The sequence below is a fragment of the Chiloscyllium plagiosum genome, unplaced genomic scaffold (assembly GCF_037043375.1).
Source record: "Chiloscyllium plagiosum isolate Xiang-an unplaced genomic scaffold, Cpla_swu_hap1 HiC_scaffold_5, whole genome shotgun sequence".
In the NCBI taxonomy this organism is placed as follows: Eukaryota; Metazoa; Chordata; class Chondrichthyes; order Orectolobiformes; family Hemiscylliidae; genus Chiloscyllium; species Chiloscyllium plagiosum.
In genome coordinates this window covers 81,087,076-81,105,472 of record NW_028270143.1, presented here as the reverse complement: position 1 = coordinate 81,105,472, position 18,397 = coordinate 81,087,076, and the positions used below count along the sequence as shown (strand labels likewise).

Sequence of the window (18,397 nt, the reverse complement as noted above, 5' to 3'; positions counted from 1 at the left end):
TGCCTGCTCCTGAGCCATATCCTTCCAAACTTTTCCTATTCATGTACTTATCCAATGTTTTTTAAATGTTGTAATTGTACCACATTCACCTACACCCCAGGAAGTTCCTTCACTGCATCTATGAGTAAGATTTCTTCTAATATTAGTTATGGGCTGTTTTTGCTGCACTTCATAGTGATTCTTTTTCACAGATGTTGTAGACTGTTGAATTTGCATATAGAAAACAACTTTGTCACTCAGGAAACAGACTTTGTTTTGTGAATAATCGACTAGGAGAAAATGAGGACTGCAGATGCTGGAGATCAGAGTCGAAAGGTGCAGCACTGGAAAAGCACAGGCAGCTTCCAAGGAGCAGGAGAGTTGACATTTTGAGCATAAGCTCTTCATCAGGAACATCGACACTCCTGCTGTTTGGATGCTGCCTGACCAGCTGTGCTTTTCCAGTGCCACACTTTTTGACTTTGTTTTGTGAGTGTCCTGTTGAAAGTTCTACTCTGTTTCCAATTCTTTGATTGTGTAGTTCATGGGTATACACGGTGGTTTAATTTACATTCTGCTAATCATAGTATAAATTTTTCAAATTACATTTACTATTATTCAATATTTCCACTCATTGTCCATTAATAGCCCAAGTTCCAGTGTATCTGTGATGCTGGATGGACTCATGCTCCAACAAGCTCCGCCTGTAGTTCTGATATTGATGAATGTAATCTTCCAGCTCATCCCTGTTCAACAAATCCTCCAGTCAAGTGCATTAATTCTCCAGGATCATATCGTTGTGAGTCATGCCCAGCAGGTAACAACCTTTTTTTTCTGGTTAAACTGATTGAAACATGTCATTATCAATCATGAGAAACTTGTCAATATGACAAGTGCATTATTCAGCATGACCTGAATTTGGAATCATGAGTGAAGCAAGGGGCAAAAAAGCCATGCTGAGAGATCTAGTGATCTGGTGCGAAGTTTACTGCTCTAACTTTGCAGTAGATTTTATTGTTAAGGGTGGAACAGCAGGGATGCTATAAAACTGTGCAAACAGCCAATTACAAAAATTCTTAGTGACAGCCATGAAAAACTCTGAAAATCAAATAGCTTTTTAGAACAGTAACGATTGGGACACAAGTGGTGAAGGAAGAAGTTGAAATATTTTGAAAATATATTTTGGGGTGGCTCAGTGGTTAGCACTGCTGCCTCACAGCACCAGGGACCTGGGTTCGATTCCAGCCTAGGGTGACTGTCTGTGTGGTGATTGCACATTCTCCCCATGTCTGCGTGGGTTTCCTCCGGGTGCTCCGGTTTCCTCCCACAATCCAAAGATGTGCAGGTTGGGTGAATTGGCCATGCTAAATTGCCCACAGTGTTAGGTGTATTAGGGTGAATATAAGGTTGGGGAATGGGTCTGGGTGGGCTACCCTTTGGAAGGTCAGTGTGGACTTGCTGGGACGAAGGGCCTGTTTCCACACTGTAGGGAATCAAATTGAATCTAATCTAATTCAACATCTAATTTGAAGTTAGTTTTAAAATTGTGTATGTAGTCATTTGGCAAGTACTTGTGCATGCAATCTTTTAGCCTGGGAGGCTGCTGTGCTGCAATTACCTTGTGTTTCTGGCTGTTCAGCAAGCCCGCCCACTCTCACCACCTGCTATTGGCATCTCGAAAAGATTTACAATTAATAATCCATCCATTTGATTGTGTTATGACATAACTTGTATTTGAACCAGGAACTTCTAGAATAAAGGTAGGGATGCTACCACTATATCTAAAAAAAATCACAGATCAATCTTTATGCTGACATAAAGTGATATTTCACAACTATAAAATCAAATTTATGTCTATATATATTGTTCAATAGTTATTATTTAAGGTGGCTGTTAAAACCTAAATGACTCTTGGTTGAACAAGTTATAGTTTTTTGTGGGGGACTTTTTAAGAGATATGGAAAATTCTCACCAGATCAACTGATATTAATGATTTTTCACTCTGGGAATTGAGAGGGTGGCATTGGGATGGGTTGGTCATGACCCACAGAAAAGACTGCAACTAAACCCAGCAGTTAAAGTTGTTTTCAGAGGGGAAATAGCAGTGAATGCTAAAAGATTGCCATCAAATCCTCCAGGGTTTAGCCTTTCCAACATTGAATTGGCACGTAATGAATCGAATACTTTGCATTAATTCAGAAGTTGAAATTATTGTTTTTTTTAATCAAAATGGTTATGTTTTGCTAAAATGTGCACAGGCTGGGAAGGAAATGGATACAGTTGCCAAGATATTAACGAGTGTGAAACTGAGAATGGAGGATGCTCTCAGGCTCCAATAGTTCGGTGTATTAATACAATGGGATCTTACCATTGCGACTTATGTCCACCAGGTATGTGGCCCTGTTAAACTAGTTGTAAAGCTAGATTGAGTCAACGTAGCAGTGAAGGGGCACTTGTTTATATGGCTAAGAAATTATGTTTAAGTTCCTGAAGAATGCTATGATAGTTAAAGTGCAACACAGCAAAATGTCAATTTTTTTCCTGATTATTCTTCTTAATTAATTCTATTTTCTAATTGAAAATATATTGCATTTACAATTTTACATTTTCTTAAATTGATGAGTTTTTTTTGGAGCTCTGGAAATAATAGCCAGTTGCCTTTTTTAAAACAACAAAGGGCCGAGACAGATCAACAGAAGATATACAGTACATTATATGAACAAAGGGCATTATTTCATAAGCAACAACATTTTGTTGAATTTATTCCAATATATAGTATATCTTTCAAAGTTGTTTCAGTACTTACCATTGTTATTTCTGTTTCTTTATATTTCCTATGTAATTTGGAACACACATATCAATTTTTCTCAAATGCTGCCAATATTTTGGGGGCCCTGATCTTTGTATCAGTATATGCTGTGAAACATCAGCATGAAGCTGGCTCTTTTTCCCTCTCAATACTGCTCCTGCTGCCAGTCGAAGTGACTATAGGGCTGCATCGTGGAATCTTGTGCAAAAACAGGGGGTTCTGATCCATTGTATGCAGTTCTAGGAGTACCTTAATGTGATAACCACTGGCTAGTTTAAAGCAAGTTTGAGGGAAAGATAGTGACAATGAATAGGAAGAAAGCATTAAAAGAAAAGTCCAAGTGAAAAGGGTTAAGTCAAGAAGTCTGGGTTTGATGGAGTAAAAATTCCACTACTGAAAGAGAAAGGAGAAAGGATTCCATCATTAAATGGTGGTAGGAAGATTGCCACCATTAACTAAATGGTGAACAGTTTGAATGCTAACCAAAGAGTGTGAAGAGAGGCCAGCTTCAATTGATGGGGGAAATAAAAGAATAAGAATGTAACCGTGAATACGTTTTCCAGTGATGGATTGCTAGTTGAGCAGAGGGAAGTGAGTATAGTTTGAAGCTGGAGAGTTTGAGAGACAGAGACAATCTCTGGGAAGTGGAAAGTTAGATCAAGTCATAGAGACATACAGCACAGAAACAGATCCTTCAGTCCAACTCGTCCATGCCGACCAGCTAACCTAACCCAATCTAGTCCCACCTGTCAACAGCCTGTCCATATCCCTCCAAAACCTTCCTATTCATATATCCATTTAGATGTATTTTAAATGTTGCAATTGTACAAGCCTCCACCATTTCCTCTGGCAACCCATTCTACACATGCACCACCTTCTGTGTGAAAAAGTTGCCTCTTAAGTCTCTTTTATATCATTCCCCTCTCATCCTAAACCTATGCCCTCTAGTTCTGGACTCCCCCACCCCAGGGAAACGAGCTTGCTTATTTACCCTATCCATGCCCCTCATGATTTTATTAACCTCTATAAGGTCGCCCCTCAGCCTCCGACGCTCCAGGGAAAACAGCCCCAGCCTGTTCAGCCTCTCCCTATAGCTCAAATCCCTCAACCCTGGCAACATCCTTGGAAATCTTTTCTGAACCCTTTCAAGTTTCAGAACATCTTTCTGATAGGAAGGAGACCAGAATTGCATGCAATATTCAAAAAGTGGCCTAACCAATGTCCTGTACAGCTGCAACATGACCTCCCAACTCCTGTACTCAATACACTAGCCAATAAAGGAAAGTATATCAAATGCCTTTTAAATTATCCTATCTTCCTGCAACTTTACTTTCAAGGAGCTATGAACCTGCACTCCAAGGTCCCTTTTTTCAGCAACAATCCCTAGGACCTTACCATTAAGTGTATAAGTCCTGCTAAAATTTGCTTTCCCAAAATGCAGCACCTCACATTTATCTAAATTAAACTCCATCTGCCACTTCTCAGCCCATTGGTCCATCTGATCAAGATCCTGTTGTAATCTGAGGTAACCCTCTTCGCTATCCACTACACCTCCACTTTTGGTGTCATCTGCAAACTTACTAACTGCACCTCTTATGCTCACATCCAAATCATTTATGTAAATGACGAAAAGTAGTGGGCCCAGCACTGATCCTTGTGGCACTCCAGTGGTCACAGGCCTCCAATCTGAAAAATAACCCTCCACTACCATCCTCTGTCTTCTACCTTTGAGCCAGTTCTGTATCCAAGTGGCTAGTTCTCCCTGTATTCCATGAGATCTAAACTTGCTAACCAGTCTCCCATGGGGAACCTTATCAAAAGCCTTATGAAGTCCATATAGATCACATACACTACTCTGCCCTCATCAATCCTCTTTGTTACTTTTTCAAAAAACTCAATCAAGTTTGTCAGACATGATTTCCCATGCACAAAGCCAAGTCTAATCAGTCCTTGCCTTTCCAAATACATGTACATCCTGTCCCTCAGGATTCCCTCCAACAACTTGCCCACCACCGACGTCAGGCTCACTGGTCTATAGTTCCCTGGCTTGTCCTTAGCACCTTGCTTAAATAGTGGCACCAGGTTAGCCAACCTCCAGTCTTCCGGCATTTCACCTGTGACTATCAATGATACAAATATCTCAGCAAGAGGCCCAGCAATCACTTCCTTAGCTTCCCACAGAGTTCTTGGGTACACCTGATCAGTTCCCAGGGATTTATCTACTTTTATGCATTTCAAGATATCCAGCACTTCCTCGTCAAGATTTTTCAAGATGTCACCATCTATTTCCCCACATTCTGTATCTTCCATGTCCTTTTGCACAGTAAACACTGATGCAAAATACTTGTTTAGTATCTCCCCTGTTTCCTACAGCTCCACACAAAGGCCGCCTTGCTGATCTTTGAGGGGCCCTATTCTCTCCCTCGTTACCCTTTTGTCCTTAATGTATTTGTTAAAACCCTTTGAATTCTCCTTAACTCTGTTTGCCAAAGCTATCTCATGTTCCCTTTTTGCCCTCCTGATTTCCCTCTTAAGTATACTCATACTGCCTTTATACTCTTCTAAGGATTCACTCAAATTATCCTGTCTATAGGATAAGCTTCCTTCTTTTTCTTAACCAAATCCTCAATTTCTTTCGTCATCCAGCATTCTCTACAACTACCAGCTTTTCCTTTCACCCTAACAGGAACATACTGTCTCTGGGCTCTTGTTGTCTCATTTTTGAAGGCTTCCCATTTTCCAGCCATCCCTTTACCTGAGAGCATCTGCCCACAATCAGCTTTTGAAAGTTGGTACATTGTCTCTGTGATTTGATTCCAGAGTGTGGAAGAACGCCTCTGTGAATGGAATTTGGATTAACCAAAAGAAAATGACTAATGAAGTGACCATTGTTTGTTTGTGAGACCTTCTTGTGCAATCAGACTAGATTAGTGCAAAGTAGCAGAGGTATAGCAATTGTGAGGTATCGGAGAAAACATGGTGGCACTTACACTTAAAAGAGTGGAGAAATACATGAACATTCTTGATAAAGTGCTGGGCATTCCTCCAAATGACTGCGACTGCTTCAATCAAGCAGGATGGCCTGGTGTCATGAACTCTACTGCTGGTCATGGGGGAAGAGAAGGTCCCACCGATCACCACACTTTTCAGCAGTGAGATTTTTAAATCTTTCACCTCGCCTTAAACCTATGCCCTCTAATAACTGGTAAGTGGCAAGTGGTTCTGGGAATGAATATGATCAGCCAGAAATTGATTGTGATAGATATCATAGAGGTGGTAACAGGAATTAAAACATAGAGTTTAATAAGATTCAACAAGAAAACTAACTTTGCCTCATGGTAAGATTCCCTCAATCTTGACACAGTGTGCAATTAGCCTAAAAGCCCTAAGATTCAGGCTCCATGATTCTGTATCAGGGCACTTATTAACAGGATTCCCTGAAACATACTATTTGCCCTCTAGTTACTTGCTGTACCTGCCTGTTTACTTTCCTTTAGTTATGCATATGGACTAGATGCCCAGGTCCTCAACTTGTCTAGATCGTTCTGAAGCCTCTCTGCACATTCCTCACAATGAACAATTCCACTTCAATTTGTGTCATCAGCAAACCCTGAAACTTTACTCAAGTCATCCAAGTCCTTCATCCCTCATCCAAGTCATATATATATAAAATAAAAATATTGTGAATAGCTTCGGTGTAAGCACTGATGCCTGCATTAGTCAATCCCTGCCATCCGGTCAACCTATTCCCAAACCATGCCAGTATATTTCTGCCACTCCTATGTGCTTTAATTTTGCCAACTAACCTTTTACTTGGAACCTTATCAAAAACCTTCTTGTAATCTAAATACACCATGTCCACTGGTTCCCCCTGACAATTCTGTTAGTTACATCCGCAAAAAGCTCCAGAAGGTGTGTTAAACATGATTTCTCTTTTATAAACACATGCTGGCATTTTCATATCCCATTTACGCTTTCCAAGTGTTAAGCTGTCACATCTTTAGCATTGAGACTCTAGCTTTTCTCCACTAATGATGTTAGACTAACTGGTCTGTAATTCTCTGTTTCTTTCTTTCCTTCAGTTTTTTAAACAGTGAGGTCACAATTACCACTCTCCAAGCTGTAGTGTCTGATCCAGTGTCTATCGAAATTTGGAAGATGAACACCAATACATCCAATGTTGCCACACTCACTTCTTTAGTCTGTCTCGCCCTGTTAGAATTTTAGATGTATTAATCAGATTCTCTCTCATTCTTTTAAATTCTAGCAAATATGGGGCCATTTGATCTAATCTCTTCCAATGCACCAGTCCTGCCATATTTGCTATCAGTCGAGTGACCCTTCTCTGCACTCTTTCTTTGGTATGGAAGGGAGAGTTGTATCTGCCTGGAGATTGATAGACCCTAGAGATTTGTTAGCTTTAAATCCCATGAATTTCTTGAGCACATCCGACTCATGGTATTCTGTATTTGTAGGGAAAGCAATTATTTGGGAGTACTGGAAGAATATTTATTCCTAAACAAACTTCTTTCTAATTTGCTGCTTTATTTGGTGTGTAGGTTACCAGGGTGATGGGAAGACATGCACACCGATTGATGTATGCTCTATAAACAATGGAGGATGCCATCCCTTGGCATCATGCACTTTCACTCCAGGTACAATAGCGAATGTGGTATGTAACAATCTGTATGTCCAATATCGAGAATGTACAACAGAGCCATTTATCAGCAATGAAGTTGAGGCATTTAGATAGCAATATTTATCTAAATTTACTGTGGTATTTAAAGCGAAGACTTGAAAGCCGTGTTCTATCTGCTGAGTTTGATAAGCATTTGAGTTCAACTGTTCTTTATTGCAAATAAGATTTGGGTGTCATAAACTTTCTAATCATTAAGACATAATCTGTACTTTGTTATATTTAATAAGCAAACCATCTTGAATTATTTAATCATTAATTCACTGTGATTGTTGAACAGTATCCACAAGCTTTGACTAATGCTACAAAAAAAATTATCGATTTTTAGTCCATGACCCTTGTGAACCATTGTTGTACAAGTTGACCACAATGCAGAAGATTGAATTCCTTTCTCACAATCTATGCTCTAGACCACCAATGATAACCTTCTTATCACTTTTCATACTTTGTCTCATTAAAGTTAGTTAACATTCATAGTTGTTTCTAAAATAGTCAATAATAGTCATGGTTGGAGGAGTCCACCTCCACTATCAGTGCCTTGGTGTTTCAGGCCATTGTGCTGATATCAACCTCCATGGAAAGAATGGTCATCTGCTTTGAACTGATGACATGACAGGCAACTGAGTTCAGTGACCTATGCACTGACTTTAACTTGGAGAGAGGAAGGTCTTGTCTTGGCTGGTTAGTGCCTCATTAAAGTGCAGCAAAATGTGCACTGTACTTGATGAGCAGGAAAGTGCAGGTGGGCCATCAAAGGGAACATGAAGAAAATATACATGGAAGTGGGACTCCATCTAAAACACTTCCACTCCATGCACCTGTGGTTCCTACCCATTACTCAGCTGGAGTACCATTAGCTGCCTCCTGTGCCAATGGAATAGTCTGTCCGTTGTATTTTATGCTTTGGAGATATTCAGAATTGACCAACAAATTTCCATATCCGGATTTATTTACCAATGCTCTTTATAAAATTTCTGTTCTTATTTCTACAGATTCTTATTTCAGTTTATTTTCCATTTCTCTTTAACTGTACGACTGCTGCCACCTCTGCTGGGTCTGTCCTGCCGGTGAGAAAAGACATATCCAGGGATGATAATGGTGGTGTTTGGGGCATTGTCTGCAAGGTATGATTCCCTGAGTATGGTTATGTCAGGCTATTGCTTGACTAGTCCATGAGACAGCTCTCTCAATTTTGGCACTAGCCCCCAGATGGTGGTAAAGAGGACTTTGTAGAGTTGACAGGCCTGTTTCTACCCATTGTCTTTTCTGGTGCTGAGGTCAATTACAGGTGGTTTGTCTGGTTTCATTCCTTTGTTGAGACTTCACGGTGATTGATATAATGAAGTTGTTTGCTGTGCCATTTCAGTGGGCAGGTGAGAGTCAACCACATTGTTGTGGGTCTGAAGTCACATGTAGGCCAGATCGGGTGAGGATGGCAAATTTCCTTTGCTGAAGGTCATTAGGGAGCCAGATGGGTTTTTCCTGACAATTGACAATGGTTTCATAGTCAACATTTGTTTTTAGGTGGCACGGTGGCTCAGTGGTTAGCACTGCTGCCTCACTGCACCAGGGACCCGGATTCAATTCCCGCCTCGGGCAACTGTCTGTGTGGAGTTTGCACATTCTCCCTGTTGTCTGTGTGGGTTTCCTCTGGGTGCTCCGGTTTCCTCCAACAGTCCAAAGATGTGCAGGTTAGGTGAATTGGCCATGCTAAATTGCCCGTAGTGTTAGGTGCATTAGTCAGGGAGGAATGGGTCTGGGTGTGTTGCACTTTGGAGGGTCAATGTGGACTTGTTGGGCTGAAGGATCTGTTTCCACACTGTAGGGAATCTAATCTAATCTTATTCCACATTTGTTTTTTTTTTAAATTGAATTCAAATTCCACCATCTGCAGTGGCAGGATTTGAACCTGAATCCCCAGAATATTAGCTGAGTTTCTGGATTAATCGTCTAACAATACTGTCGCTAGGCCATTGCCTTCCCTGTAATGTCCAATCAAGTCTGAACAAATTTCCCAGAATGTTTTGAAGGCTATGATGCTTCTGTTTAAGTAGGGTCTGTCTCTGTCCTGCACCCCTCTATTTTAGTTCATAAACCCAAGCAGCCTTTTGTATCGTTTGACCATACAGACCTGGAGTTTGGTGAAGATGTTTGCTGATTCACAGGGAAGTCTGGAAATTGATATCTAAAATTCTTTCCTGTACCGCTTATGCATGCCAATATGAAACCTATCAACTTTATATGTAGGCAAAAATGTTAATTAGCTATTCTTGTCACCAACTCCATCTCATTGTAGAAGTAATTTGTTTATAGAATAATACTCTGAACAGCTTTCTGGGATTTTGGGAGATTTAGAATCAAATTATTGCAAACTCTGCTGCTGCCACAGTCTTTAAGTGTAAATATCTCACAACTTCTTCTGAGTAAAACAAACATTCCTTTGCTGTCTAGCAATCAAACCACTCAGGCCTATTGTCAATTAATCTGTAAAACAGATCACATGACTCTCTTCATTTACCCTGAGTTTAAGGATACAGTTCCAAAACATCTTATAAACCTTACTAATAACTTACTAAGTTCAAAAATGTGATAGTTTGAACTACTTACACTCAGCTAATGCAGAAGTTGCTATTTGTTGAATTAAAACAAGCTGTCAGCTGAAAAAAAACTAACCTATTGTATGCTATAACATCAAGTGCAATATTTTCAAACTTGCATCATTTGATGTAATGGTGAATTGAAAAATGGATCTGAAGAAAAAGAATCAAACTTTTCTTTATGTTTTCAAATTCTTTGTAGCTTTTCAACTTTCACCCTCAGCTTTTGTTACAAAGGAATCCAATAGTTTATTGACTAATCTTCTTCCCTATTGATCACTTCTTATCTGATTTAAGCCAGCCAAACAGTCAAAGTGTGTGGTCAGTTTGCTACTGCAGATGAGTAAGTGCACAAAGCCACCCTACATGTTGATAAGATGCATAGTGGAAACTAAATACAATTTGGAAGCAAAATGCAAAGCCAGGATCCAAAACTGAAAGGTTGATACAGAAACAGCACAGCAAAGAAAGGTTATTGCGTTATCTCAGCCATCCAAAGGCAGAAGTTTACCAACTGAAAAATATAAAATGCAAGGAAAGACAGAAAAGAGTAGAATAATGCATCCATCATTAAATTAGGGTCTTTATAATATTGGGGTTGAAAGTTTAATAGTCATAGAGTAACAGAGATATAGCACAGAAACATACCCTTCGGTTCAACTCATCCGTGCCGACCGGATATCGTAAACTAATCTGGTCCCATTTGCCAGCACTCGACTCATATCCCTCTAAACCCTTCCTATTCATATACCCATCCAGATGTCTTTTAAATGTTGTAATTGTACCAGCCTCCACCACTTCCTCTCGCAGCTTATACCATACACGCACCACCCTCTGCGTGAAAAAGTTGCTCCTTAGGTCCCTTTTGTATCTTTCACCTCTCACCCTAAACCAATGCCCTCTAGTTTTGGATTTCCCCACCCCAGGGAAAAGACGTTCTCTATTTAGCTTCTCCATACCCCTCATGATTTTACAAACTTTTACAAGGTCACCCCTCAGCCTCTGACGCTCCAGGGAAAACAGCCCCAGCCTATTCAGCCTCTTCCTATTGCTCAAATCCTCCAACCCTGGCAACATTCTTTTCTGAATCCTTTTAGGTTTCACAATATCCTTTGAATTTTTTCATTGTTTGGATGAAATGTGGCATTGAGCTATTCTCAGATCTCTCACATCTCAATTCAGTTAGTTGTTTTGAGTTCCATAGGTGGCCACTTCTGATCTATCTGTAGATAACAGATAGTGAAGCTTTGTATTTGATAGTGATGTCAAATGGAACACGATTGATCAAAGTCTGTAAATAAAACAAGAGAAGTGAGTGTTATAAAATTAATTATGAAGCAGTTCACTGAAATTTAATATTTTCTTTAAAAAAATAATTTCTCAGCTGTGCTTGGGTGGGACTGTTTTTAAAACAATATTGTCGATTTGTTATTGAGTGATGGGTTGAGGAATAGTTCAAGAGAGGGGATGGTCCTAACCAAGCAGTATCATCATATTGTTGGTAATGTGCTCATGCTGGACAACAATGCCAGCTTGTGAATTAGTTTTTGACTCTAGTCTGTTCCTTCATCCTTAAAGCTGTATTTGATTTTCTAATATTGCTCTCTAATTCTGAATATTCTCCTGTTTACTGATCCAGATTTTCAGAATCGAACTGTGGCTGCAAAATATGATTACGTGTTTATCTAACTTTCCTATTTGCTTGTGTGATATCCCCTTCTGCCTAATGACACAATTACTCACTTTATAACTACATCTTTATTAAAAACCAATTCACTCATATGAAAAATATGATAAGTATATAGGCCTTCTGGTTCTCATATTCAATATAATCATGGCTGCACTTGGATATCAACTATTGGCCTTGGCCTTGGCCTTGATTTTTATGTCCTCTTTGTCTACAGGAGTAGTGCCAGAAGACTGGAGGATAGCAAATGTGGTTCCCTTGTTCAAAAAGGGGAGTAGGGATAACCCTAGTAACTATAGGCCGGTGAGTCTCACTTCTGTTGTGGGCAAAGTCTTAGAGAGAGTTGTAAGGGATAGGATTTATGCACATCTGGATAGGAATAATGTGATCAAGGATAGTCAGCATGGTTTTGTGAAGGGCAGGTCGTGCCTCACAAACCTTATTGAATTCTTTGAAAAGGTGACGAAGGAGGTTGATGAGGGGAAAGCGGTAGATGTGGTATATATGGATTTTAGTAAGGCGTTTGATAAGGTTCCCCATGGTAGGCTACTGCAGAAAATACGGAGATATGGCATTGAGGGTGAGTTGGAGGTTTGGATTAGGAATTGGCTGGATGGAAGAAGACAGAGGGTAGTAGTTGATGGCAAAGTTTCTTCATGGAGTGCCGTCACTAGCGGTGTTCCGCAAGGATCTGTTTTGGGACCATTGCTGTTTGTCATTTTTATAAATGACCTGGAAGAGGGGTTAGAAGGTTGGGTGAGCAAGTTTGCGGATGATACGAAAGTCGGAGGAGTTGTTGACAGTGAGGAAGGATGTGGCAGGTTACAGCAGGATATAGAGAAGCTGCAGAGCTGGGCAGAAAGGTGGCAAATGGAATTCAATGTAGCTAAGTGTGAGGTGATTCACTTTGGGAAGAATAACAAAAAGATGGGGTACTGGGCTAATGGTCGGATACTTGGTAGTGTGGATGAGCAGAGGGATCTTGGTGTCCATGTACACAGATCTCTGAAAGTTGCCACCCAGGTAAATAGTGCGGTGAGGAAGGCATATGGCGTACTGGCTTTTATTGGTAGAGGAATTGAGTTCCGGAGTCCTGAGGTCATGATGCAGTTGTATAAGACTCTGGTGCGGCCGCATCTGGAATATTGTGTGCAGTTTTGGTCGCCATTCTATAGGAAGGATGTGGAGGCACTGGAACGGGTGCAGAGGAGGTTTACCAGGATGTTGCCTGGTATGGAAGGAAGATCGTATGAGGAAAGACTGAGACACTTGGGGCTGTTTTCATTAGAGAAAAGAAGGTTTAGGGGTGACTTGATTGAGGTGTACAAGATGATTAGGGGGTTAGATAGGGTTGACAGTGTGAACCTTTTCCCGCGTATGGAGTCGGGTATTACAAGGGGGCATAGCTTTAAATTAAGGGGGGGTAGATATAGGACTGAAGTTAGGGGTAGGTTCTTCACTCAGCGAGTCGTAAGTTCATGGAATGCCCTGCCAGTAGCAGTGGTGGACTCTCCCTCTTTATGGGCATTTAAGCGGGCATTGGATAGGTATATGGAGGATAGTGGGTTAGTATAGGTTAGGTGGGCTTGGATCGGCGCAACATCGAGGGCCAAAGGGCCTGTACTGCGCTGTATTCTTCTATGTTCTAACTCCACTTTCCCATTTTGTGTCGCACATCCCTGGATTCCTTATTGCCCAAAACATATACTCATTGACTGAGCATCCCCAGCTATCTGTGATAGAGAATTCAAAATTAACATAATCTCTGAGTTAAGAAATTTCTCCTCATCTCAGTCCTGAAAGGTTAACCTCTTATCCAGAGGTTATGTCTCTAGATTCAAAACTCTCCAGCCAGAGGAAACAGTCACTCAATATCTTCCTGGTTAAACCTTTCACAAATTTCATACATTTCAGTTAGACCACTTCTTATTCTTCTAATCTCTGAAACATAACCTAATTCTATGTAATCCCTCCTCATTAGTCTGCCATCTAATCCCAGGAATCAAGCTAGTGAACTTTGATGCACAATCACGAAGCTATGAAGCCTAATACTAAAAGCAGTTCTCTGCGTATGATCTTATTAAAGCCCTATATAATTGCAGGAAGACTTCCTTACTCTTGCTATCTTGAAATAAGGGGTAAAGGCCAACACACAAATTACCTTCCTAATTTGTTGCCTTACTTACATTTTACCTTTTGGTATGTAATGTAGATGGGCTCCTAAATTTTAAAAAATATAACAGTATTTACTAGTTTCTCACCTTTGAAAATATATGCTGCTTTTCCATTCTTTGTACCAAAGTGGATCATTTCTCACTTTCTGATGTTATTTTCCAAAACTTCAGCTTTGCTATCACTTAATCTGCCTGTATTCTTAGGTGATCTGTTTGTGGTCTCCTTACACTTTCCTACCTAGCTTTCTGTTGTAAGTATACTTGGATTTATTCCATTCAGTCGTCTCATTTTTAAAAAATTTAACCGATTTCTAAAATCAACCTGTTCAGATTTGTTATTACACACCTCTGGAGCAGGTGGGACGAACTCAGGCTTCCTAGTCCAAAGTTAGGGACACTACCAGTGTACTACAAGAGGACCCCAATCTCCTCATCTAAATGATTGATATTGATTCTAAATAGCTGAGGCCCCTGTACTGAGCCTTCTGGCATTTGGTTGTACCTTGCTATACCAAAAATGACCCGTTTATTCTGACAATTTGTTTTTTCTGTCCAACCCTTGCCAACAGAACGCCTCTAATTTTATGCACCCTAATCTCATTTCAACAACCTCCCGAATAGCACTTTTTCAAATACTTTCTGAAAACCAAAATTTATTTTGATTACATATGAGGATTCCTCTTATCTAATGTAATGGTTTAAGAATAAATTTGAGGGAGTTCTGGAAGATTAAAACTAATGTATCCAATATCTCTGGAGTCACCTCTGTTAAAATCCTGGAATGTAGGTCACTTAGTCCCGGAGATTTGGTGGTTATTAGTGATTTCATTTCAACTATATTCTCGAATATTGATTACTTTCAGTTTCTCACTCTCTTAAGGCCCTTGGTTTCCAATAGATTATTTGCAGTTTCAAGTGTGAAGACTTGGAAAATATTTGTTTTTTTTTAATAGATATTTTTATTAGAAATTTAACATTTTTACAAGTTTACAAAAATAAACAAAACTCTCAGATATAAACATTGATATACAATTAGCTCAAATATACAATAGCCAAAATTTGACAAAAAAAAACAAAACAACAAAAGAAAACCGAAAAGAAAAAAAAACAAACAAACAAAACTCAACTATCTACTAATCTAACCTACAACTAACCAGGGTGTATATTTAAGTCTCTTACATGCTCGGGATGTGTTAACATCAGATATAATAAAACCCGTATTCGTGCGGGATTCCTCCCCCGAGGGGCCGCGGACCAGCCAGGTTTGTAATCTCAATTAAATAAAAGCCCTTGTTAGGATAGCTGAAATATCTGTATTTATGTAATTCAAAAAGGGCTGCCATATTTTATAAAATAATTCGGTCTTTCGGTGCACCATATTTGTAAGGAAGTCAAGGGGAATACATTGCATAATTAGTCTGTGCCAATTTGAAAGTCCAGGGGGGCCCTCCGCCGCCCAGTTCACCAAAATATTTTTCCTTGCACAGAAAGAAAGAATAGAAAATAGTCTCTTCCCGTACGTGTCCAGGGAGGGAAAGTTCGAAAAGCCCAAGAGGAGAGATACGGGGTCCACTTTTATTTCCGTTCCTAAATTTTCTGTCAGGGTACTTGCTACTTTAGTCCAATATCTACGGATCTTATGACAGGTCCATAAGCAATGTACAAGAGTGCCCACCTCTATTTTGCATTTAGGACACATTGGAGATGCTCCTGCCTTAAATTTTGCCAATCGAATCGGTGCTATATGGGCCCTATGAAGTATCTTCAGCTGGATAGCCTGGGTTCTGTTACAAATAGTAATTCTTCTAGCATTTTCCCAGATATCATTCCACGTTTCTGTGGAGATTTCTAGTCCCAGATCCTGATCCCATGTTTTAAGCAGATTATCCATATCTCCCGATACTTCATCATGTAGTAAATGATAAATATTACTGACGGAAGATACCCCCACTGGTCGTAGGACACTACATTCTCTATCGGATTTATAAAGACTATCTAATAACGTAGTCTTCTTCTGTATATAATCTCGAATTTGGAAGTATCGAAAGAGGTCTCCATTGGGTAATCCGAATTTCTGACGCAGCTGTCCGAAAGACATCAGGACCCCATCTTAAAATAAATCCCCGAGACATGAGATACCCCTGGATCTCCAGAGTTTAAAAGTGGCATCAGTTAACCCCGGTTGGAATCCCCATGCTCCCACTATCGGTGCATAGGGGGATGTTTTATGTGAATTACCCTCATTTTGCCGCATTATATTCCAAGCCTTGATTGTATTTAGTATTATAGGGTTTTTACAGTGATCTGTAATGATTTTCCTCTTGTCTGAGAATAAAAGGTTAATAAGTGGGTATTTTACTTGAGAAGCCTCGATGTCCAACCAAATTGATTGTGGATCAGACAAGACCCAATCAGCTATGTAACTTAATAGGGAACTTAATTGATATTTCCTAAAATCTGGGAAGTCCAATCCACCCCTTGCCTGTGGAAGCTGTAGCTTCTTCAGCTTAATGAGGGGCCGCCTATGATTCCAGATAAAGGAACTCAGCCAGCCGTATAATTTACATAAAGCCGTCCTCGGCAGCATCACCGGAAGCATTCTCATAGGATATAGGAGACGGGGCAGGATATTCATTTTGATTAATGCTATTCTACCCAACCAGGAAATTGGCAGGTCTCCCCATCGCTGGAGGTCCTGCCTTATCCTTTCCAATAAATACACAAAATTAGCCTTATACAACTGACCAAATACTGGAGTAATAAAAATGCCTAAATATAAGAAACCCTCCAGGGACCAGCGGAAGGGAAAAAGGGAACCGTCCGCTAAGCGGGGTATCACAGCAAGGCCACCCATTGGCATAGCCTCCGATTTTGAAAAATTAATTTTATAGCATGAGAATGCACTAAATGTATTAATAACTTGGATTAAGCGAGGTATGGACATCAAAGCGTTACTGAGGAATAGAAGAACATCATCTGCATAAAGGGTAATTTTATGTTTACCTGTACCAATCCTAGGGGCCACTATATTAGGATCAGCTCGTATAGCTTCTGCTAGTGGTTCAATTATTAGCGTGAATAACAATGGCGAGAGGGGACATCCCTGATGGCAGCCCCTACCCACACTGAAGCTATCCGAGCCTAATCCATTGGTAACCACAACTGCTTTGGGATCACTATACAATGTTGAGACCTATTTGGTAAACACCTGTCCAACGCCAAACCTCTCCAATGTGTAAAACAAATATGACCATTCGACCCTATCGAATGCCTTTTCCGCGTCAAATGAAACCACTACTCCTGGTATCTTTCCCTGATGACAAGCTTGAATCATATTCAGAGCCCTTCTAACATTATTGGATGATCTACGGCCCTTAATAAACCCCGTCTGATCCTCCTTTATAATATGTGGCAGTATCCTTTCTAGTCTCAGTGCTAACATTTTAGAGAGGATTTTAAAATCTACATTTAGCAAGGATATTGGTCTGTATGATGTACAATCTTCTGGGTCCTTTCCTTTTTTAAGGATAAGAGAGATATTTGCCTCTTTCAGCGAAGGCGGGAGACAGCCCTGACTATATGCATAGTTATACATGTCCATAAGTGGACCAGCCAGTATTTCTGTAAATTCTTTATAGAATTCAGCTTGAAAGCCATCTGGGCCCGGCGCCTTACCATTTTGAAGGTGCCTAATTGCATCAACTATTTCTTGGGGTGTAAGAGGAGCATTTAGGACCGATACTTGTTCCGGAGTTAGGTCTGGAAAAGTCAAATTTTTAAAAATGACTGCATCCTCTTCGTCCTATCTTCACAATCCTGTGATTTATATAACTCAGAATAGAATTCTCTAAAGGTCGCATTAATCTTTTTATGATCATGAGTCAAAATACCCGTACTTTCCTTGATAGACATAATAGTCTGAGGGGCCTTTTTTTTCTTTGCAAGAAATGCTAAGTATCTACCCGGTTTGTCGCCATATTCATATAACCTTTGCTTTGCAAATAATATTTCCCTCTTAGCCGTTTGAGTAAGTGTAGTGTTTAGAGCTGTCCTAAGAGCTGTAATACGCTGTTGTTCTCCCTTTAATTTCTTCTGGGTCGCTGAGTAGGAGATGATCAAGCCTCGCGTGTAAGCTTTGATGGTCTCCCACATCATTGACGGGTTGCTAGCTGTACCTGAATTAATTTCTAAAAAAGTTTTAAATTCTTGAGAGAAGTACTTTACAAATTTACTATCTTTCATTAAGAAGGGGTCCATACGCCAATGCCGAGGGGATGTCCCACTGTTCCTCGCCTTAGTTTCCATATATACAGCAGCGTGATCAGAAATTGCTATATTACCTATTTTACAGGATGATATGGAATTTTAAAAAATCGAGGGGGCAAAAAACATATCAATTCTGGTATGACATTTATGTGGATTAGAGTAGAAAGAAAAATCTCTACCCTGTGGATG

The 18,397-nt window shown here is 40.0% G+C and overlaps 1 protein-coding gene across 1 annotated transcript in view; it reads left to right on the top strand.

Annotated features, from left to right (window-relative positions):
* Nucleotides 1-18,397, top strand: part of cubn (cubilin (intrinsic factor-cobalamin receptor)) — a 303,136-nt gene that overhangs the window by 8,680 nt on the left and 276,059 nt on the right. The window contains exons 8-10 of the mRNA XM_043690378.2: nucleotides 628-796; nucleotides 2,238-2,369; nucleotides 7,348-7,443. Of these exons, the coding sequence (XP_043546313.2) occupies nucleotides 628-796; nucleotides 2,238-2,369; nucleotides 7,348-7,443 (397 nt within the window). The remainder of the gene's footprint in view (nucleotides 1-627; nucleotides 797-2,237; nucleotides 2,370-7,347; nucleotides 7,444-18,397) is intronic.